The following is a 24,788-nucleotide window of genomic DNA, read 5'->3' on the forward strand; positions in this document are numbered from 1 at the left end:
TAGAATAAAGGCTTGGTGACAAATTGCAAATGAGAACAGTGATTAATGTGAACCTGGCTGTGTTTGTAGATATGTCAGTGTAAACGGGAGCATTTGGCTTTTTTGATATTTAATAAGACTGTAGCATATTGTAAAGAGATGGTCAGATCAGATGTTTTATGTCTAACTTAACAAGGCACTGATGCTCTGAGAATTTAAATAGGAAAAATTTTGGCTCTCACTAAGGCAGTACCACTTTTCTATAAAAAGTAATAGATTGATACCATAGATTTTTTAAAATATAGTCATTTCTGTACACATCAATCTATCACCGCCCCACCCCCACTGAACATTTCCTTGTAACAAAACAACAAAACAAAAACCCATTAAGCAAAAAATTCAGTGACTCCATTTGACACCCCCATGCCATCCACATCCATAGTCCTCTGCCACTTTGCAGAGGGAAGCTGTCAAACCCTATCTTCCATTAGGATCATAGAATTCAGAGCTGGAGGGATCTTAGAGATCATCCATTCTAACTTCATTTTACAAATCAAGAAATAAGCCCAGAAAGGGGAAACAACTTGCCATCTTGCCCAGATTTGAAACCTTCTAAGCCCTTCGATTTTTATTGAGAGATCTTTAATACCAGAAACCACCTTTCCCCTTCCCTACCTGTCCCCTAACTGTGTTGGTGACACAGGGAGAAATTTATATACTTAGCCCTGGGGGCTCAAGAACCAGTTTGGCTGAAACAGGGAAAGTTGGCCAGTACAAGATCTTCCTACTTCATCCTACTTCCTCTGACAGGGTCTTTCTGCACATAGAGAAAGGATTTTCATTTAAAATTTTTCCTTTTTATTTGAACTTGAGAGATACCAAACACAAATATTCCCCATCTAAAGAATAGCAAAAAGGGACTGCATGTGGAATCATGAATCTCTACTGCATTTAGCTTGTTTTTTAAAAAAAGGTCTATTTTAGCTTTGACGTGTTAGTTCCCACGTTGCCTTGCTGGTCTTTGTTCCTTCTGGAGCTTCTGCTCTCTTTGATTCCATTTGAATATTCATTTCTTCCTTTTTTTTTGGGGGGGGAGATGGGTATTGCTATCATTACCCATCTTCTCCCCTCCCCTCCCAAATAAGCAAGCAAACAAACAAAAATCAAATACATACATTTTTTAGTGTCGGAATCTATATGCCTCATTCTGTATCTCAGGTTCATCACCTCTCTACCACGAGGTGAAAAGTATGCTTTAGTAGCCTTCTGTAGTCCTGATTAGTTATTGTATCGATCCAGTCTTTAAGTCTTTTACAGTTGTTTCATTTATTGTGTTTTATTTATTGTATAAGTTCTGATTCTTCTCAGTTCACTCTGCAGTAGTTTACCCAATGTACTTTTAGGTTTCAGTAGATCCCTTTTGTCATTTAAATGAGGATTATGTGAGATAATATATGTAAAGCTCTTATAAATTAAGATGCTATGTGAATTTTGCTGTTACTATTTTTCCTAGGCCACAGTAATCTATTACATTCTTATGCCGTAATTTGTTTAACCATTCTCCAACTGATGGACATATACTTTGCGTACAACAAAAAATGTTACTACCAACATTTTAGTGCATCTATATCCTTTTTCTCTGTCCTTGATCATGTTAGAGTATGCCTAGCAGTGGCATTACTGAGTCAAAGTCAGTGTGGTTCCATATTGCTTTTTAGAATGGTTAGATAAACTCACAGCTCCACCAGTGGTACAGTAGTGTACCTGTCCTCCCACAGCCCTGCCAGCAATTTCCATTTTCCTTTTTTTGGTCATCTTTGCCAAAATTATGGGTGTGAGGTAGAAACTCAGTATTATTTTATTTTGCGTTTTTCTTATTACTGACGATTTGGTGCATTCTTCCTTACAATTGTCTGACGGTTTGCATTTCTTCTTGTTCACATTCTTTGACCACTTATCTATTGGGGGGATGACTCTTACTCATGTATTTGTATCAATTCCCTATACCACTTTATCAGGGAAATTTACTGCAAAGATTTTCTCCCCCTCAGTTCACTGCTTCTCTTCTAAACCTGCTTTGGTCTAGTTTGTGCCAAATCTGTTTAATTTTATGTAATCAAATTTGCCCACTTTATCTCCTGTGCCCTTTCTACCCTTATTTGGGCAAGAAATCTCCTCTCCATTGCTGAAAGTTATCTCCTTTCCTTGAATTTGTTTATGAAACGATCATTTAAATGTCGGTGACATAACTACTTATAGTTTATTAGGGTATATGGTGTTAGATGTTGAGATCAACCTAATTAAGGTCAGATTGCTTTTAGTTTTCCTACCAGCTTTTGTCAAATAGCAAATCCTTAGTTGGAGGTGCTGGGTGTATCTAATAGTATTATGCATGTACTGTGTTTGATTGCTTATAAGCATCATGTACTTAATCTGTTGCACTGGTCAACTTTTCCACTTTTAACCAGTGACAAATAGTTTTGATGACTTGTATTTCATAGTATAATTTGAGATCTGGTACTGATAAGATACCCTTTCTTTCCCACTTTATTTTTTCATAGTAAAACTAAGGTTCCTCACCTTATTCAAATACCCCCTTTCCAATTACATATCTATGTGAACCTGAATTTTTTTTCCACTAAGAAAACATTGAATAGATTTGAATGTAGAAGCAGATAGAATTGAGCTGTATAATATTAAGCCATACATTAAAAAGATTTACAATATGTAAAACAATGCAATTCTTCTCACTAGTTGTTTTGAAAATGGAGGGTTTTTTCTTTTTTTTTTCTTTTTTTTGGTGAGGCAATTGGGGTTAAGTGACTTACCTAGAGTCACAGAACTAGGAAATACTGTGTGTCTGAGGCCAGATTTGAACTCAGGTCTTCCTGACTCCAGGGCCAGTGCTCTATCCACTGTGCCACCTAGCTGCCCCTGGAGTTATTTTTCTTAAAAATGTTGTGTTAACATATAATGGGTTCATTTGGTATTTTTAATGAATTAATATTTAAAAATTGTTTTATCAGTTTTAATTTCTAATATAGTAAATATTGATGGATATACCCCACGTAAACAAAAGTTCTTTTAGGTCCTTGGTAATTTTTAAGAATGTAAAGAGACCAAACATTTTGAAAACTGCTGCATCTCAGAGTTGGTAAACCCTCAACCCACTGGCCACAAGCTTCCAGCAAAAGTCCTAGAACCTGATTAAAAATATAATTGGGAAGTGTTTACCAAAATAAATTAAAATACAACACAGTATAGATAATGTTCGTTTGTGGTTGTCTTAGTTAATATACAGCCAGCAGGAATCCAGTTTCTATTCGAGTTTGACTTTACTGCTTGAAACCAACTTCATTAACAAATGAAAATGAAAAATGAACCAGATTCTAGTCTTGTACCTGTCTTGGGAGGTAGTTAATTATACCAGACCAAAATCAACAAGGTGCAAGTCAAACTTTCCCTGGTTTGAAAACCAGTTAAAGCTTACCCTTTTCTTCTTTGCAACTGGTGGCTTAGCTCCAGAGCAAACTTCACAGTCAGATGACATCTTTGTTGACTTTCCTGCAAACAGGGTTAGTAGTTCTGTTAATGAGAAGGAAACATATGGTTGTTTTCTGACGACTTGGTGTTTTGCTGATTCTGAAGCTAAATGGTTCTTTAAAAAAACCCTTGCATTTATAAAGCACTTACTATGTGTGCTAAACACCTTACAATTTTTGTCCCATTTGATCCTCACAACAGTCCTGGGAGGTAGATGCTATTGTTATCCCCATTTTACAGGTGAGGAAACTGAGGCAAACAGATTAAATAACTTACCCACAGGTCACACAGCTTGTAAGCGTCTGAGGCTGAATTTGAACTTGGGTCTTTCTGACTTCAGGTCTAGCTCTGTATCCATTGAACTACCTAACTACCTCATGATGAGAGAAGGACCAAAACTTTGGATGGGTAGGCCAGTTGGAAGTCAGTGAAACAGATTAAGGGATTAGGAAACAAGAAATAGATATTTTAAAAATGCCTTTTTATTTGTATTTTAAAAATTGGAATATATATGACCCTGACTCTGTCATGTTTCTGGCAGTCACAAATATTAATGGAGTTTTAGGCTACCTTAATGGGATGTCGACATTCTGAACAGGGGGGGTTGGACCCCATCCAGAATATCGTGTTCATTTCTGTGCACTGAACCAAATGGATCAACAAATGCCTAAATGTTTGCAAATAAATTTTGGAAGGAGCTTTGATAAACTGGAGTGTGTCCGGGGGAGAATGACTGAGATGGGAGGATCACAGGATTTGGAGCTGGACGTGACCTTCGTGCCCAATCCCCTCCCTCCTTGCACCCCTACCTCACCATTTTACAAATCAAGAAACTGATGTTTAGAAGTGGCTTTCCCAAGGTCACATAGACAGCTGTTCCTTCTCACGTGCTGCTGAACCAAACAGAAGGAAATCACACAACCTTGCTTGGTGGGCTTGCTACAGATTTTAAATGATGTCAACCTGGTCTTTACTGTCTTTTATACTTCTTTATACTTCTCCCCTCCCCCCCCCCCAACTCTTCCCCTGCCTCCTCCATCTCCCGCCCCCCCCCCCCCGCCCGGGCAGAGGACACTCTGAATCTCTTCTCAGAAACCTCCTATAGCCGTCTTCCTGATACTACCTTAAGAGAAGACCCCATCTCAGACTTATGGAGAAAATAAGACAGTTAGCCCTAGTATATCCCTCTTCTCCCTCGTTTTACTTTTAAAAATCTCCCAACATCATCATCACCCATTATCTCCTCTTTTGCTCCACTCTCTGATGAGGAGGTGGCCTTTCTCTTTTTCAAGACCATCCCCTCTACTTATAACCTTAATCTCGTTCCCTCCTGACTTATCCAGCATATTGCCCCCATGATCATTGCCTTTCTCTTTTCCTAATCTTCACTCTCTCTAACTAGTTGCTCCTTCCTTGCTGCCTACAAACATTCCTAGGTTTCCCCTAAAAAAAAGACAAAAACAAAAACAAAAAAACAGCCTTTGGGACCATCCCCTTGGATTATTGTCTGAATTCTCACCTCCCTTTCAATAGCCAAACTCCTGGAAAAAACAGCCTCTACTTTCTGTCCTCCCTCTTAGATCTTGCTCCCTTGTAGTCTGGTTTCTGCCCTCATTACTCAACTGAAGCTGCTCTCTACTGAGCTCCCAGCAGCCTCTTTTTTTGGGGGGGAGATAGTTTTTTTGTGAGATAGTTGGGGTCACGTGACTTGCCCAAGGTCACACAGCTAGTGTCAAGTGTCTGAAGCTGGATTTGAACTCAGGTCCTCTTGACTACAAGGCCAGAGCTCTCTATCCATTGTGCCACCTAGCTGCCCCCCAGCAGCCTCTTAATTGGCAAATCTAAAGGCTTGGGCTCAGTCCTCTTCCTTTGACTTTCTGTTGTACATGGCACTCTTGACCAAGACCTTTCTGTTTCTTGTGGGTATCATAAAAAATGGAAAGGAATATTGATCTCACTGGTGAGCTTAACACTGGCCGGAACCCAAAACATCTGGGCCAGTTCTGTTAGCTGACTGTTGACCTGTTTTTATTACGCAATCACCATGGTAGCTGTTTCCAAGAATTTGGGGCTAAAATTAAGAATACTGTTTGTATGGAAAAGGCAGGGCTTCTGTGAAAGTCCTGAAGAATGAGATTGAATCCTAGAGGAAACTTTTGCTGTGTTTGTTTATCCAAGGATTTGAGGATGACTACAAATGTGACAGCAGCCAGCTCAGTCTTAGCTTATCTACCTGGTCTTTCCTCTCCCTTTTGGTTACGTAAATATGCTTTAGCCAGGCTTATTGTGTGTAAGACACACATTTCACTATTAGACCAGTGGCACTGTACTGAAAACATTGAGAAGTCACAGGAGTTTTTAGAGTTGCAAAAGGATCTTGGAAGCCATCTAAGACACCCTCTGCATTTTACAAAAGAAAAGAAGAAAGAAAAGAAACTCAGGCCCAGGCAGGGGAAATAGAATAAGTAGATCTCTCCTGGTCTGCCTCCCAGTCCAGTGTTTTTTCTTCCAAAAAAAAAAGTTTTATTCATGCTTTTTTTTTTAACATGACAGCTAATTTTCAGATATTCCATCACCTCCCTCCTTACAGAACTCTCTATTGTGACAAATAAGCAAAACCAACCCAGACAAACTGTATCTGTCAGAGTATGAAATATCTGCACCTGCCGTCTTGAGACCTCTCTAGTGACATGGGGGAAGTGTTTTCTAATTTTTCTTTTTAAACTATAGACTGCAGCTTGAGACTTAGAAGTGTTTCTTTGTTTTTCATTAGGTCCTGATTAATTTTGTTTTTGTTGTTACTGTTCAGTCATGTTTCACTTTTCATGACTCCATTTTGAGGTTTTCCTGACAAAGATACTGGAGTAATTTGCCGTCTCCTTCTCCAGCTCATTTTACAGATGAGGGAACTGAGGCCAGCAGGGTGAAGTGACTTGCCCAGGGTCACGAAGCTACTAAGTATCTGAGGCCAGATTTAAACTCAGGAAGATGGTCTTCCTGATTCCAGGTCCAGTGCTCTGTGTACTGCCCATCCTGATTCATTACTTCTCATCTTACTGTTTTAAGATTCTAGCTTTGTTTTATGTTAGAAAATTTGTTTACAGAGAACATGAAATAACAATCTTAGCTGTTATGTATATAGCACTTTAAGGTTCGCAACGCACTTTACAAATATTATCTCATTTTATTGTCACAACAGCCCTGGAAGACAGATGTTATTATTAACTGTATTTTACAGATGAGGAAACTGAGCCAAACAGAATGAAGTGACTTGCCCAGGGTCACACAGCCAGTAAGTGTCAGAGGCTAGATTTAAATTCAGATCTCTTCTCACTGAATAGTCATTGAATTCCTTTTAGGAAGTATGCATCGGATTGTTGGATCATGGTTTTTTTTTTTCTCCTTTTATTGGAATTCAGCAAGCTATCAGAGTAAACTAGTCAAGATGAGATTAACCAAGAATATCAGAGAATAGGTAAACTTACCAGGCCTAGTCATTTAATCATCAATGTATAAGTGCTAGGTGCTAGGGATACAAAGGTAAAAACTAAATAGTCCCTATCCTCGAGCAAATTTCATTCTACTGAGGGTGATAGCTGGCTAGTGGTAGAGGGGAGTAGTTTGCAGTTGCCCCAAAGATTGTTTAATGAAATCTAAATTAAAAGGGTAAATAAAATGAGGTGGTAAAGCCTCTGGAAGTCATTAAGCACCTACTATGTACTACTGTACTGAACACTAGACTATACCCAGAGTAAACCCTCTAGAAACCAACCCTGGATTTGAAATCAATAGGATGTGAAGGCTCTATGTAAAAAAATGATGGTGGCAATACTAATTATCTCTTTTATGTAGCTTTTTTTCCTTTTGGTGAGGCAATCAAGGTTAAGTGACTTGCCCAGAGTCACATAGCTAGTAAGTGTTATATGTCTGAGGGTAGATTTGAACTCAGGTCCTCCTGACTTCGGGGTTGGTGCTCTATCCACTGCACCACCAAGCTGCCCCTCTGGTAGCTTTTCAGAATTTGTTACAGTAAGTAGAGCTTTCTTCACTTCTGATACGGTGGAGGTCATTTGCCTGTTCCTGTAACACTACTGTCTTATGGAATCATCCATCCCCCTCATTTCTGTTCCTGACTCTAGGGACCATCCCTTATACTGTTTTGCCTTGGGTCTTTTGAGCAGATATCCATCCATAGGCTCTTAGATTTAGCACTAGAATTGCCCTTGAATGCCATTTTGGCCAATTTCCCTCATTTTATAGATGGAAACATTGAGAGATTAAGGCTAGTAATAGTAGTGGTAGATAGTAAGTAAACTCAGTCCCCTGTCTTCAAATACCCTCTCTCCACTATGCCACTTTCATTTTGTAGGAGAGAATGCTTAACGTGGTGGTGCCCTCACTTCTATGGGCTCTAAGTTTTTTCTCTTGCAGAAATGTTAAGTAAGCTAAGCCTGATTTCCTGGCCCTACCTTTCCCCTACTTTCCCTCCTACATCTGTCATAGTGATACTATAGCTCATTCCTGGGAATCACTACCCAACGTGGCAGGATTGGCAGCCCTCCATGTGCCCTGCCTATTGAAGAGGATGAATCAGAAACCAGACTTCCAGCTACCAAAATATTTATGGTCAGAATGTTTTAGTTATTTGTCACTTACATTTACATGTATGTCAAGCCTGTATCTGGCACAAAGTAACCACTTCATAAATGTTTGATTGGTTGCTATGGCAGTGTCAGTGGGAGAGCATTGTGTCTTCCAATGTCAATGACCAAAGTCATATTTTATGATAAAGTAATATAATCCATTATACAAAAAATGAGGTATAGGTAAGTCCTAGAACCAAGACCTAGCAGGAAGCATCAGTCACCTAGTCCAAATCCCTCATTTTGTGGAGAAGAGAACTGGCACCCAGAGAGGTTTCAGGACACACAGGTGGTAGTAGTAGATTTGAACCAGAGTCCTTGGACTTCATATCCAGTGTTCATTTCTCTACATCACTCCAAGTCAATTGAGTATGTTGATCCATACCTGAAAGGTCAAGCAGGGATATCCCTTTTCCTCCAAGAGTTTATATTCTGTTCTTAACTGTGCCATCCCTCCTGATGGTTATTTAACCTTTTTTTTTTAAATGCTAAGTACAGAAAATGTCTTACTGACCTTCTGGTGCCGCCTCATAATTCCTCGTACCTTCCCATGTTCTGGAACACTGGAAAAGGTTAAAAGGATAAGAGAAGCTGCCAGTTGTGATGTGGTTTCTAATGTCACCAAGGACATTGTGTTGAATCATCATCTCTGCTTGCTCTGAGTTGCTTAATTTCCATTTATCTGTCAAAACAGCTTTTTTTTCTTTTTTCCTTTTTTTTGACAGTTGAGAAAACCACCTTGGCTAAGGGGATGAGTGTTTCATTTCATCTCACCAGCCAACCATAGATAATTGATCAGCTTGTGGTTTCAGAATCTCTCATTCTAAGCAGGAGTTTCTTGTTTCCTTACTAACAGTAACACAGTGCAGGTGCCATTTTTAAATGACAGATCATTTTTAGGTTGTGACTTGTGATGAGGCCGTTTAGTAGCATCTAATTAATTAAAATGTTGTAGATAGATGTTGAAGGCTCATTTATTCTTGGGTCTAGATTCAAATTAAATGTATATTAAATGCCTTCTCTGTATTAGGCACTGTGCCAGGCCCTGGGGGAGATAGAAAGATGACATCAGATACAGATCATACAGGCTAATGGGGAGATAAGACATATAGTAACTGTTAACTGTAAAACAAAGAACTATGAAGTTTTGGAGGCTGAAGAGATCACTTGAAACTATTGAGATTTGGGGGGTGGAGGGAGGATTAGTTTAGGTTCCATGGAGAAGGAAAACCTGGACCTGGGTGTTAAAGGGACTTCTTTATGTAGCATTTCCCCATAGTGGCATACCCTATGTGCAAAATACTTAACTTGCACATAAGAGATTAGAAGGACCAGATGTGTCAGCTGTCTTAATTTTCACAAGAATTTAAAAAATAATTAAAAAAATTTTTTTTACAATTTTACTGTAATTTGCCATAACTTCACCTGTTTGTTCAAATGTACTTTTAAAAATTTAATTTAATTTTTTTGTTACATTCTAAGTTCTAAACTGCTAATTCTCCCTCCTCACCTGCACTAGAGAAGGCCACTGTTTGATGAAGACGTGTGTGTGTGTGTGTGTGTGTGTGTGTGTGTGTGTGTGTGTAAAACCATACTATGCATACTTCTATTGATCAGTTTTTTCTCTGGAGATGGATAGCACCTTCCTTCATAGATCCTTTGCAAATGTACTTTTAAGAATAAATAATTGTTGGGCAGCTAGGTGGTGCAGTGGATAGAGCACTGGCCCTGAAGTCAGGAGGACTTGAGTTCAAATGCGACCTCAGACCAAACATGACACTTACTAGTTGTGTGACCCTGGGCAAGTCGCTTAACCCCAATTGCCTAAAAAGAAACAAAAACAAAAAAAAGAATAAATAATTGCAAGTATGCATTATAATTTTACTTGAAATAAAAATTTCCATCCCACTATGTCTGGTATGTGTAGATACACTGTATTATTGATCATTATTTAGATCTAACTGGTTTCCTTTGTAATCTTATGTATTTGATTTCATGAATTTAAAACCATGTTTCTGAGAAGGGTTCCATGAGGCAGCCAGACTCTACATTGGATAGCACTGGGCGTGGAGTCAGGAAGACCTGAGTTCAAATTCAGACACTTTAGAGACTTACTAGCTGTGTAACCCTGGGCAAGTCAATTAACTTCTGTTTGCCTCAATTTTCTCAACTGTAAAATGAGGATATTAACAGCACCTACCTCAGGGGGATTTTGTGAGGATTAAATGAGGTAGCATTTGGAAAGCACTAAGCACAGGGCCTGGAATATATTAGGTACTAAATAAATGCTTGTTTTCTCCTGTCTCACCTCCTGGTTTTTAAGGCTATGGTTCAGAGCTTAGCAAAGTGCTTTGCAGAGAATAGGTTTCTAGCAAATACTTGCTAAGTAGATTCTTGAACTCTGTGACCATTGCAAGATGATGCTCTTTTAGCTAAGAAGGTAACCCATAAAGAGGAGAAATTTAGAAAAACTGAGAACCTTTCCCCCCCCTTCTGTTCCAATGGTTGTTAACCAGTGGCTGTCTTCAGTTTCCCTACTCCACTGGCACCACTTCGTGAACCCAATTTCATATCTTCATGGCGTGTTTGAAAGGTTCTTCATTCCCCTATATATCAGTCACTAAACATTTATTAAGCGCCAGCTATGTGCCAGGCACTGTGCTAAGTGCTGTAGGAAGGAGTTTGGCCAGCATTAAATTGGTCATCTTTTAGCGTTAGCATTGGGAGTAGGGGGGAGGGGGCTGTGACTTTATGATGAGTCAAAATGAAGAAGAGGGTTTATGAAATGTTTTCTTCCTGCCCTTTCAGAGTTTTGCAAGTACCAGCACTGTGACCCTTCCTGAGACCCTGTTGTTTGTTTCGACTTTGGATGGAAGTCTGCATGCTGTGAGCAAGAGGACCGGTTCAACCAAATGGACTTTAAAAGAAGGTAATTTGGAGTCAGCCCTGGGATGAGATGGGCATTTTGTTGGACTGTTGGGAAGAAAGTGAACAGGGGTGAACCATTTAATAAAGATGTTTCATAAAAGAGAAAGGGAATGGTGGTGAGGAGATGGATCAATCCTGAAGATGATGTGACAGCATTGGTTTAATTCCTTTGTCTGGTGCATGAAAGATTGTTTGCACATTTAGAATGTGATTGGTTTTGTTTGCATCTAACTTTCGTGTTTGTATAACTGCTGCTGTGGCTTTTTAAAATAAGAGATTTGTCAGGTTTATGAAAGTGCTTAGTTTTTTAAAATATATTTTATTGCTGCTTTTTTTGTCTCTCACAATATTATTTTCACAGACACTTAACTAGCTATGTGACCCTCAGCAAGTTTTTTAATCTGTCTCTTGAATTCGTATTGAATCATCATCTCAGCATGCTCTGAGTTGCTTAATCTCCAGTTATCCGTCAAAACAGCTTCTTTTGAGGGGGATCATAAGAGCACCTCTCTCTCGAAGTTGTCATGAAGTCAAATTGACATAATATTTGTAAAGCGCTTAGCACAGTGCCTGTCATGTAATTTTTGTTGTCGTTTAGTTGTTTCAGTCTTGTCCAGCTTTTCATGACCCCATTTGGGGTTTTCTTGGCAAAGTTACTAGAGTGGTTTGCCATTTCCATCTCCAGCTCATTTTATAGATGAGGAAACTGAGGCAAACAGGGTGAAGTGACTTACCTGGGGTCACGAGGCTAGTAAGTATCTGAGGCTGGATTTAAACTCAGGTCTTACTAACTCCAGGTGTTCTATCCATTACACCACTAGATGCCCATTTGGCACATGGCAGGCACCTAATACTTGTTTCCTTCCTTCCTACATCCTTCCTTCCTTCCTTCCTTCCTTCCTTCCTTCCTTCCTTCCTTCCTTCCTTCCTTCCTTCCTTCCTTCCTTCCTTCCTTCCTACTTTTCTTCCTTTCTTGTCCTCCTTGCATATGGTTAAGCAAAACAAACCCAATGACCATGTTTGACATTGTATGCCTAATTTTATACATGTAGTCCACGACATCTCTACAAAGAGGAGATGAGTTCCATCAGTCCCCGGGGTGCAAGATTGGCCATTATGATGACCTAAATTCCTATTTCTATTCCTGTTTTCTTTTCCATTGTTGTAGTCCTTGTATATGTGGTGCTGTTAATTCTGCTGACATTGTTCTCTGTCACTTCCTTTGCCAAGCTTTCTAAAATGTCAGTGCAACAATATTCCATGATATTAATGTACCACTAATGTTCAACTATCTCCCACGTCAATGGACTCCCATTTTTGTTTCCAGAGATTTTTTTGCTACCACAAAGAAAGTTGCTATAAATGTTTTGCTGTATATACCACCTTTCTCTCTTGGACCTTCTTGGGCATATGCCTAGTAATAGAATCTCTGGGTCAAAAAGGATAGGAACAGTTTAATGACATTTCTTGTATTATTCCAAATTGCTTTGTTTTCTTTTAAAATTTTTGTTGATCTCATCTATTTTTATACAACCTTCATTTCCAAATGTCTCCTCATTCCCTAGTGCAAAAGACCATTCCTTTTAATGAAAAATAAAAAGATAAGGGGGAAAAGTGCAGTTCACTGAAGGATCAAAAGTAAAATACTGAGCTTGTTATGTCTAACTTAGCTTTCTTTAATTTTCCATCTTTAAACCTATTTATGTAACTGTGGTGACATTTAGAGGTGTTTCAGAGAAATGGGAGAATACCTGATGCATGGAATTGTTTTCTTGAGAAAAGTCATGCCAGGCCTAGGTTTAGGGGCTTTCAGAATATTCCCTGTTCAGTGTTAATGCCAACTTGGCCCGGGCAATGGTCCATCCAACCTGTTCTTTTGTTTTTTCCCTCCCCACCCCTGGTCTCTGACTATTTAACCTTCTTGAGCACAGAGAGTATTCTTTCATCAATACGATGTCCTTATTAGCATTCTCAGAAGAAAGACTTTTACTGATTTTAAAAAGTTACAGCACATTCCCTGAGCGCATCAATGACTAGCCCCCCTGCCATCCACATTCCAAAGAAGAATAGACTTGCCTGACCTCTTGCTTTGTAACCTTGGTGGTCCTAGGAATGAAAGTTATTAATATTCTCAAGGACGAGTGCCCAGGGGAAGGCTACGCACAGACCTAACTCTACTGCAGTGGTCTGAACAACCGCTGAGATCTGAATCATGTTAACATGTGCTCTGCCTTTGACATGAACACCTTTGGACATTAGTTCAACTTAACTTGATTTCCTTAAGCTTTTGAATTCCCTTCTCTGCAAAAGGTTGAAAATAATTATGCCCAGAAAAGTGACATGTGGACATCTTTTTTTTTTTAATTGGACCAGCTCTGTGATTTTTGGAGCTTCCTATGAGGAACTTCCCTCTATTAATGCATACTGGCACCTTCTTTGAAATTTAAGATTTTAGCAAATTGGAACTGAGATGCTCAGTGATTTGCCTGGGTGGTATATGTCAGAAGGGAGTCTTGAGCACAGCCAGCTTTCTGTCTGTTATGCTACACTACCTCTATGGATTCTTTTCCTTTTTAGGGTTCTCACTTTTTCCAACTTATTTTCATCCTTTATAGATAGAACACCTTGGATTAGCCCTAAAGAATAGACACACCCTTGTGTGACTATTGTTTTTCTTTTCTCCACAGCTTTAACATTGTATGAAATTTATTTGACCAGAGAACACTTTGAAATACGCTGATGGAATATTCTGGTTCCTCCAGAAACTAGGGGGAAGCTTGGGAGCCAGCTAGGGGACAGTAAACCCATTTTTCATACCAAAAAAAGATCACATGTAAAAAAAATACATCCACAATTCCATATTAATATTTTAGAGGGAGAAAATCTCTCTAACACTGACATTTTCTCCCAGCACCCTCTATTCGTACAACAAAAAGCTGCAGTTTTTAAGAAATTGCTTCAAACTGATCTTCCCCAACCTAATGCATACTATTATTCACCCACACACCTTGAGCACAGCCCCTGTCTTCTCTTGTTTACTATACTCAGCTCAATATAGTAATTTTCTTTCATTGAGATTCCAGAGCCTGCCTCTTAAAGGAAGAATTTGAGAAATCTAATTAAGGCCTAGTGATGTGAGTGAAGGTTTCACTTACTCCAGATTTCATTGTTTCTAGGAGAAAAAGCTGAGTATGTAAATTGTGAGGCAGGAGGTTGACTTTAGCCACTTAACCAGGTTTTGTCCCGAATGTGGCTGTGCTGATGTGTATTTCTTACTGTTTTGAACCTACTTGATATGGCCTTTCCTAGCAATGAAAACCGTAAATCTCATAAAATTTGCTTTTTAAAGCGGGGAGCATTTTTGGCTTGAGATACCTGCTTGGAGGTTCCCATGTCTGGTAGGATGTGTTCAGTATATACTAAGTAACAGAGGATGTGGCGTTTCTCACTTAGCTCTGGGTTGCTTGTTGGGACATTGAGCTGAAAGGTGCCTCCTGGTTCTGCCCTCCAAGCCAGGCAGACCCTTCCAAACAGCTCCAGTTCCTTTAGATGCTTCTGCTTTCTTCAGGGCCACTGGGATAATAACAGAAGCCAAACTCAAATTTTAATGAGGTTAAGTGCATCAGAATTTACATTTGAAGGTGTTTAAACAGGAAGCCTTTGTCTTGGGAATGGATATGGGTGCCCGTGCTCCTGGGGGCTCTGAGACTGAGGACTAAAGGGAGTGCCAACTCAGGGTAGCTGGATGGGGCAATGGATAGAGCTCTGGGCCTGGAGTCAGGAAGGTCTGAGTTCACATCTGGCCTCAGACACTAACTAGCTGTGTGACCCTGGGCAAGTCACTTCACCCTGTTTGCCTCAGTTTCCTCATCTGTAAAATGTGTTAGAGAAGGAAATGGCAAACCACTCCAGTATCTTTGCCAAGAAGCCTCAGATAAGGTCATGAAGAGTCAGACATGACTGAAATGACTGAACAACAACTTTATCATGAAGTTGTTGTTTCTATAATAGACATTTGATATTTCGGAACTTAAAGGATTGAATTGTTCCCAGTGGCCCCTGGGCCACTTTGAATCTGTTATGGGTGGGCGAGGAGTGCCTGTGAGAGTAAAGAAGACCTGAGTTCAAATCCAGTCTTAGACACATGCTAGCTGTGTGACTTTGGGCAAGTCACTTCAACCTGTTTGCCTCAGTTTCCTCATCTGTAAAATGAGCCGGAGAAGGAAATGGCAAACCTCTCCCATATCTCTGCCAAGAAAACCCCAAATGGGGTCACAGAGAGTTGCACACAACTGAACAGGAACAAGATTTGCTTCAACTCACTGGGACACCCTCAAGAGTAGTCAGAGCATAGAGCTGATTTAATGATTTTCAGGATCCGTAGAACTGATGGCTGTGGGTTTTATTCTTAAGTCTCCAAGTTGCTAGTTTTCCCCTTTAGTTGATCAATCAAGAAGCATTTAAGTTCTTACTGTGGTAGGACACTGGGCTAAGCACGGGGTATACAAAAGAAAGCCACAGAGAAGTTTCTCTAGCACATGCTTTTATCTGTCAGTCAGAGGTGTTTCCTTTCTCGCAGTTGGAGGTCACTTTCAACTGCAGTGGCGGCTCCCTCTAGCATGGATCATTGATTTAATTGTTTTTGGAAACTAAATGTGAATTCTTAAATCTCACTGTGTTTCTTTCTGAGCAGTAACTGAGTATTGCAGAAAAGAGTACCGGACCAGAAGTCAGGAGGATTGGGTTCAAATGCTGCCTTTGATACTTAATACCTGTATGATCATAAGCAAGTTATATATTCTCTCTGAGCCTCAGTTTCCTCATTTGTAAAGTAGGGATGATAATAGCATCTATTTCACTGGGTTGTAGTGAGGATCAAATTAGATAGTATGTATAAATCATTTTGCAAACTTTAAAGCACTATATGCATTTTGAGGGGCTGTCGTTATTATATAAACTGAGGAAATTTTTCTTGTTGTTCAGTCATTTCAGTCATGTCCAACTCTTGATGACCCAGTTTGAGGTTTTATTGGCAGAGATACTGGAGTAGCTTGTCATGTCTTTCCCCAGCTCATTTTATAGATGAGGAAACTAAGGCAAACAGGGTGAAGTGACTTGCCCAGGGTCACACGGCTAATGAGTATTTGAAGCCACATTTGGACTCAGGTTTTCCTGACTCCAGGCCTGGCATTCTATCCACTATGCCACGTAGCTGCCTAGTAAGTGCTGTTATTATTTAACTGAGGAAATACCAGAGTGCATCTTATGTGTAATGAATGTACCTGAATGCTTTGTTTTAAATTAGGAAGTTAAAAGACTTTGATTACTGTTGGGACTGGTATAATACCAGAAATAACAAAATAATAATTGTTCATTTAGTTCATTGTTGCATTTATGTCTCTATCCTACCTAGTCCGTCTGCTGGAATGTCTTTGTTATCATTTGATTAATATGTAGATAAATTTGGTGATTTAGAAGGAGGGGAGATTCAGAATGAATTTAATCTTTTTTTCCCCAAAGAAAAGCTATTTTCCAGCATCCAAACATTTTATGTTTAGTATAAAAGGGCCCCAAGATGATTAGTGGAAGACAGTATCCTTACCTGATTCATCTTAGGCAGTGAGACATTAGGAGCGAGCTTCGTTCTTTGGACCTAATCATTAATTTTCTCTTTTCAAGTCTCCCTAACAAGTCCGTTGTTGCTTTGTTAGTGTGAAACTCCACTCATATGAGATGGAATGATTAATCTTTGGTACAGACTTTGTGTTTTGAGGTGCTTAAATGCCTACATAGTTATCTAGGTGGTCAGTCAACAAGCATTTTTTTTTTTTGCTTTTTGGTTAGGCAGTTGGGGTTAAGTGACTTGCCCAGGGTCACACAGCTAGTAAGTGTTAAGTGTCTGAGGCTGGATTTGAACTCAGGTCCTCCTGACTTCAAGGCCAGAGCCCTATTCACTGTGCCACCTAGCTGCCCCTCAACCAGCATTTATTAAGCTCCTGCTGTGTGCAAAGTAAGAAAAAAGACTAAGGTCAAAAATTGAATCCTATAGAAAATATTGGAGTAGAATGTAATGTCTCTGGAAGGTGGGGACTAGTTTTCTTTCTTTTTCTTCTATTCTTGGCCTTTGTATTACAGTGCCTCCAACATAGTGGGCAACTTATAAATGCTTCTTGGATTGAATTGGAAATGTAGGGAAACATATGAGCCCTGCTACTGTAAGGGGCAGAGTATTGAAGGAGAGGATTCGGAGTCATGATGCTTTAAAGAAGAGATGAACTTTGACCCATCTGCTCAGGATGAATTCTTATAAAATCATATTGTTATAGAATCACAGGGTTGGAAGGGTCATCTCATCCAGCCCCCACCAGAGGCATGAATCTCCCTTCTGACATCCCCAGAAAGCAGCCTTGCCCTCAACTCTTGATGAGTCATCTGTTGCTTCCTGAGACAGCCCTTCCGGACAGCTCTAAACGAGGGTGCCTTTTCTGCTTGTGCTGAGTGGAGCTCTGCCTCTGGGCAGCTTTGCTCTCTGCTCCTAAGTCCTGCTTCCTGGGGCCAAGCCAAACAAGCTAAACAGATTTGCAGTTTCATGTGCAATCTTTTTTTTTTTTTACTGTACTATGTTATGGAAATGTTTGTTTTATTCCATAAATTGAAAATAAAAATGAAATTAAAAAAACAAGCTAAAAGGCTTCAGTTTCTTCAGCTGTTCCTCGTATGAGTTCAAGTCCTGCCTCACCCCCCAGCATTCTGGTTGCTCCCAACTTGTCAGCATTTTCAGCTCTTCCTATTGTCATGGTAGATGTGATTCCAGTTCCCAGTTTGGGTCTTGGATGCCTTTCTTGCATTGGTTTTACTTCCTGTGGGCATATAACTATGGAGGGATGCTGTGGGGAAGAGGCAACTTTCTTGTTCTTGCTGCATGATTTCAGCTGAAGGGAGGGAGGCTGAGAAAGGTGTCATAATGGGTAAGAGTGCTAGATTTGGAGTCAGAAAACCTCAGTTCAAATCCCATCCCAGACATTTACTAGCTGGGTGACCCTGGGCAAGTCACATAACCTCTGTCTGCCCTGGTCTCCTCATCTGTAAAATGGGGATAATAATAGCACCTACCACCTTATTGTGAAGATCAAGTAAGACAACATTTATAGGGTTTTGCAAATCTTAAAGGACTGTATAAATGTGATTTATTAATATTATTAAAATAGTTTCTTGTCTCTTTTCTCATGAAAGGGATTTTCAGAGCTTTTCCTTTCTCACATTTACCTCCTAATTCCTAGTTCTTGCACCAGAGACGTACCTCGTTTCTTCTTTGTTGCTGTTGAAGAATAGAGGAGGAGGTTTTATTAGTGTGGTTGTGAGAAAGGCCTGTTCTTTGCTTTACTGATCCTTGGATAGGTGAAGGATTCTCTTAAAGAAGGGATTCTGAACCTTTTTTTGTGTCCTGGACCCCGTTGGCAGACTGGCTAGTCAACAAGAATTTATGAAGCACCTACTGTGTGCCAGGCACTGTGTTAAATGCCGAGGATACAAAGAAAGGCAACAACAATCCCTATTTTTTAGGAGTTCAGTCTAGCCTGTGGACCCCTGTTCAGAAATGAACAAAATAAAACACATGGTATTACAAAGGGAACTAATTATATTATGGTGCAGAGACAGGAGGAAAGGAAGGAAGAAATATGGATAGAGCACAGGTCTTGGAGTCAAGAAGACCTGAGTTCACATGTGGCCTCAGATACTTACTAGCTGTTTGACCCTGGGCAAGTCACTTTACTCCAGTTGCCTCTGGGAGAGAGGGAGGGAAATAAGGACTGAAGGAAGAAGGAAGGAAGAAAGAAGGAAGGAAGGAAGGGTGGAATGGAAGGAGAAAGGGAGGAAGGAAAGAAATTTCAGGTGGCATGTGCCTCGAGGCTGAAGTTGACGGATTGCTTAAGCTTAGGAGTTCTGAGCTGCACAGGGCCTAGATCTGATCTCTTGGTGTCGTTACTAAATCAGATGAACCCTTGATAAGGGGCAAACAGGCTGCCTAAGAAGGAGTGACCCCTGCCCAGGTCTGAAATGGAATGAGTCAACGTTTCAGTGCCAGTTAGTAGCAGCACATGTAGTTGTGGACTCCCAGATAGGATGTGTGTTCTTTTGGAAGGCAGAAGTGGTAGCTTCCACTTCTCTTTTTTTTTTATGTATGGTTTTGGGTATAATACATAATAGATATTTATAATTCTAGAATGTTAGAGTAGGAAGAAGCATTAGAGATCATCTAGGCCAGTCTTGTTCCATGGTGACAGTGGGATTTGGTTAATTGAATTCCACCCAACTGATATTTTATTAAACACTTACTCTGTGCCAGACATTGTGCTAAGTAAGTGCTGAGGATATAGTACCTGTATGCAAGGAGTTCTAATTAAATTGGAGAAAGCTGTGATTGTTGACCACCCCCCAAACTTATGTCTCATGGGGGTATGAAGGTGTCCTTGGCTGGTCATGTGGGAAACCAAGCTGACACCTGCTGTTGAGTTGGCCTGGTTTGGAGGGTGGCCTGGAGATGCGCTGTGTCATTCTTACCTGAGGACCAGCCTGAGGAATTTAGGAAAGGCTCATTACTAGATTGGCTGCAAGGTGATATGTTTTGGGCCCCAGCAATTCTTTTTTTTGTTTTTGTTTTTGCTAGGCAGTGGGATTAAGTGACTTGCCTAGGTCACACAGCTAGTAAGTGTTGTGTGTCTGAGGCCAGATTTGAACTCAGGTCCTCCTGACTCCAGGGCCGGTGCTCTATCCACTGCGCCACCTAGCTGCCCCCTCCAGCAATTCTTGATGTACTGCTAATTGTTTTTTTATGATTTAATACTTTATTTTTTTCCCCAGTTACATGAAAAAAAAATTTTAACTTTTAAAAAAAAATTTTGAATTCCAAATTCTCTCCTTCCATCCTGTCTGATTCTTTACTGCTAATTTCTGTAGCTGCTAAATTACAGATTAAAGGGGTTCTGGGGTGTTTCATTGGAGGGGAGTGTGAACTTCTAGATACATGAAGTGTTCAAAACATTATTTTTGAAGTGTATCAAGAAAGTGCCTCTTTTGCCTGGGTGACTTTGCTCATTATATTTGTTCGATCATAGAGCTTGAGGTAACCCTCTGTGAAGTTTCCTGCCCCTCCCAACCCCCTACCTCTATCCCACCCCCCAGTAAATTTAGAAGACTTGGATTTGATGCCTTAGTCTGCCTTTTCATTCATTAAGTGTGTATTTAATTAGGGGTGGCTGTATGCCAGGCACAGTGCTAGGAAAGGAGTATAGAGATTAAAGAAAAAAAGAAGCAACCTAGTCCCTGATCTCAAGGTACTTATATTCTGTGAGGGGGTGGGGGGAAATAGTTTGTTGTTGAGTCATTTCAATTGTACCTGACTCTCTGTGACCCCATTTGGGGGTTTTCTTGGCAAAAATACTAGAATGGTTTGTTTGCCATTTCCTTCTCTAGCTATTTTACAGATGAGGAAACTGAGGCAAACAGGGTGAAGTGACTTGCCCAGGGTCACACAGCTAGTAAATGTCTGAGACTGAATTTGAACTCATGAAGATGAGTCTTCCTGACTCCAGGCTGGGCATGATATCCACTGTACCACCTAGCTGCACCTATTGTGGGATGCGAGGGAGGAGGCAGGGATAACATGTACACATTTCAGTACATCAAAAACATAATTTCGGGGAGGAGGCACTTGCAATTAGAGGCATACGCAAAAGACTCCATGTAGGAGGTGGCCTTTGAGATGAGATTTGATGAAATCTAATGAATTTGATGACATCACTGGAGGTGAGTGCCTTCCCAGCATCAGGATAACCTGAGTAAGGACATGAAGATGGGAAAGGTAGCACCCTATACAAAGAATAGTCCTGCTGTCCCTCGAGCCTCAGCTTCCTGCTTTCCTTTAGCTTCCTTCAAATTAAAACCATCCTTGCCTTTTAGGAAGCCTTTTCTGATCCTCCTTAACTCTAGTGCCTTCCTCCTCTTGACTATCTTAGGTTAATCCTGTGTATATCTTGCTCATACACAATTGCTTGACTGTTGTCTCCACCTAATTAGATTGTAAGCTCCTTGAAAGCAGGGAATGGTTTTTGTTTGTTTTTCCTCTTTTCTTTGTATCTCCAGTGCTCTGAACTGTGCCTGGCAGTAGTAGGTACTTAATAACTATTTATTGACTGACTGTGGGCAAGTCACAATCTCCCTGAGCTTCAATTTCCTTTTCTATAAAATAGGAATAAAAAATATTTGCATTTCTTACAGGTTTTTTGTAATAAAGTGCTTTGTAAACTGTAAAGTACCATATTGTCTTTTGAGATGGAGCTACTACTACTATTATTATATGACACATTATGCTATTAATATATTTTTATAACATTTTGTTGTTATCATTCAGTTGTTCAGTCATGTCCCACTCTTTGTGACCCCATGGACCGTATCACATTGATATGGTCCCTGGATTTTCTTGGCAAAGATACTGGAATCATTTGCCATTTTAATAGAGACGTATATTCAAACTGCATCTGAGGGAAACAAAGTCACATACTTAGATGAATAAGGTTTGCAAAGTGTTCTTTTCCTTTTTTTTTTTTTATGAGGCAATTGGGGTGAAGTGACTTGCCCAGGGTCACACCACTACTAAATGTCAAGTATTTGGTCTGAGGCTGGATTTGAATTCAGATCCTCCTGACTCCAGGGCTGGTGCTGTATATACTGCACCACCTAGCTGCCCCCTAAGTGTTACTTTTCTGAAAGTCACTTGGACTTAGTAAAGTGAATATAATAACATTAAGGCTCCATCCCTCTGGTTTTTCATCCACTCTCCATGGTTATCATTTTCAATATTTGTTGTCTTGTCTCTGGGTCTATCTAGGATAAAATGAGTAAAAAGTCATGTAGCATAATTTAGTTAATTTTGAAGACTAATTACATTAGTGTTTCCATATAACTGACTTTGTCACATTGGTATTTTGTGTTTTTCAGTTATATTTAAAGTAAGCTGGACACACCCTTTCCCAGTTCTGATGAATTACACAATTTGAGGAACTTTATGTCATAGATTTAGAACTGGAAGGGACCTTACAGGCCATGGAGTCTAGCTTCTTCATTTTACGTACAAGGAAACTGAGACACAAAAGTAAAATGACTTGCAGCTAGGTGGTCTCGTGGATAGAGCACTGGGCCTAGAATCAGGAAGACCTGAGTTCAAATCTAGCCTCAAACACCTTAGACATACATGCTTTGTGACCCTGAGCAAGTCACTTAACCTCAGTTTCCTCAACTGTAAAATGAGAATAATAATAGCACCTACCTCACAGGGTTGTTGTGAGAATAAAATGAGATAACATTTGTAAGGGGATAAGCATAGTGACTGGCACATAGTAGGTGCTATATAAATGCTAGTTGTTGTTATTATTATTCTAGGCTTGAATAACCCTTTCATGCCAAGTTCTCCAGGGCTCGGAGTCAGGACCAGGTAGCTAGTGTGGAGAGGTCCAAGGATATTTCACATACAAAAATAAATAAATAGAAAGTATATATAAAGGATTTGGGGGGTGGGAGAGAATGTGAGTTGTGATCAGGAAAGGCTTTATGTAGGAAGTAATATTTGAGATGTTTGGTATAATCCCTGTCTTAAAGGAGCTGTGTCTGGTGAAAGATGAAATGACTGAGGAAACAAAGTTTTGAGCTTCCGAGCATGTTGATTTATTAAGCAGTGTGTGCCAATTGCATAACAAATAGGTTCCAGTTCCCTCAGCTTTGGCACTGGACCCCGAACACAGGAAGAGACAGATTTTTATATAAACAATTAATCAAATGTTTTTGTTGAGTCGTTTCAATCACGTCCAATGCTTTGTGACCCCATTTCTTGGCAAAGATACTGAAATGGTTTTTCCATTTCCTTCTCCAGCTTCTTTTATAAATGAGGAAACTGAGGCAAACAGGGTTAAATGACTTGCCCAGGGTCACAAAACTAGTAAGTCTCCGAAGCCAGCCTTGAACTTAGAAGATGAGTCTTCCTGACTTTAGGCTGAGCACTCTATCCACTGTGCCACCTAGCTGCCCAATTAATCAAGTAAGACTAATTAATTAAAAGAAAACAATTAATCAGGATATAAAATTAGGTAATCAGATTTCTAATTGGAGGAAAGATTATAGACTTTCCAAGTTGGAAGGGGAAGAGTGAACAGGTGCAGTTTCCTGAAATCAGAAAAAGAGGTATTCCACTTCCATCAAGTTTCTGTGTTCAGTCAAAGGAACAAAGAAACAATAACACTGAACAGCACAGGGCCAGTTTTTAGATAAAACCTATGGGTTGCTTGAGATGTATAATTGTGAGAAAACTTGCATCAGTCTTTGGATCTGACTGGGTTTCTGGTCAGCATAACCTAGTTCCTTAATTAAGGGTCTCTAAGCAGTCGGTAGAGCCATACAGGCTAGGTTTGAACAATGCAGTAATGTTTTCTCACAATTCCCACAATTGAATAAAGTTTTCTTACAAGACAGAAGTTGGACTACACCCATCATTGAATAGGAAGGGAACTGAGCTAGCTCCAGAATTGAGTCACAAGATGTAATCAGCATGGTTCACTCAATTCCCAACAACCTCTTGCTGTCCTAATCCACTCAGAGCTCACATTTTATTTGAGGCAACAACACACATACATGTAAACATATAAATAGTATATGCATAATGAATACAAGGTAACTTTGCAAGTGCTGTAGAAGCTTGGGAGGGGGTTGGAGGTGGGAAGGGCACAGATCCAGAAAGGCTCCGGGAAGATGGCACTGACTTGAATCTTGAAGGAAATCAGGGATTCCCTGAGGAAAGGTAAAGAGGAAGTGCATTCCAGGCATAAAGAAGAACCAGTGCAAAGGGGTGGAAACTGGTGATGGAGAAGATATGTAAAGAATAGAAAGGCCAGTGTGGCTGGATCTCAGAGTTTGTGGAGGGGAGAAATATGTAAGAAGACAGGAAAGGTAGGAATAGAGTGGGCTGTGCAGAGCTCTAAGTGATCAACAGAGTATTTATCTGATGGTGGAGGTAATAGGGAGCCACTGGAATTTATTGAGAAAGCAGGGGACGTGATCAGACACATATGTTAGGAAAGTCACTTTGGCAGCTGCATAGAGAATGGATTGGACTGGTTGGTAGCAGGTTGGGGCAGAGAGCCCAGATAAGTGTCAAAGTAATCTAGGTGAGAGGTAACAAGGCCTTAATCTAAGGCGATGGTTGTATAAGTTAAGAGGGAGGGCCTATATGAGAAACGTTGTGGAGACAGACAAGACAAGATGTGGCAGTGGATTTGTGGGGTGAATGAGAGTGAGGAATTGAGGCTGACATCGAGCTTGATAACGTGGTTAATCAGGAGCGTGGTGGTGCGATTGACAGTGATGGGAAAGTTCAGAAGCGTGTCAGGACTTTGTGGAAAATTTAATGAGCTCAGTTTTGGACCTCTTGGGTTCCAGATGCCTGTGGGACATCCCATTTGAAATATCTAGTAAGTGATGTGGGACTGAAGCTCCGGAGAGACTGGTTAGATATGTAGACATGGGAATAATTTGTATATGTGTATTTGTGTGTGTGTGTGTGTGTGTGTGTGTGTGTGTGTGTGTGTAGAGATAGCAATTAAAGCCGTGGGAGCTGGTGAGATCACCAAAAGAGAGAATGTAGAGGGA

General features: G+C 40.1%; 1 protein-coding gene across 1 annotated transcript in view; it reads left to right on the plus strand.

The window, feature by feature from the left end:
• The window catches only part of ERN1 (endoplasmic reticulum to nucleus signaling 1), a 120,089-nt gene that overhangs the window by 22,161 nt on the left and 73,140 nt on the right, over positions 1 to 24,788 (plus strand). Inside the window, exon 2 of the mRNA XM_021002504.2 lies at positions 10,974 to 11,094. Within this exon, the coding sequence (XP_020858163.1) occupies positions 10,974 to 11,094 (121 nt within the window). The remainder of the gene's footprint in view (positions 1 to 10,973; positions 11,095 to 24,788) is intronic.

The sequence above is a fragment of the Phascolarctos cinereus genome, unplaced genomic scaffold (genome assembly GCF_003287225.1).
Source record: "Phascolarctos cinereus isolate Bilbo 61053 unplaced genomic scaffold, phaCin_HiC Scaffold_5;HRSCAF=322, whole genome shotgun sequence".
NCBI classification, from domain to species: Eukaryota; Metazoa; Chordata; class Mammalia; order Diprotodontia; family Phascolarctidae; genus Phascolarctos; species Phascolarctos cinereus.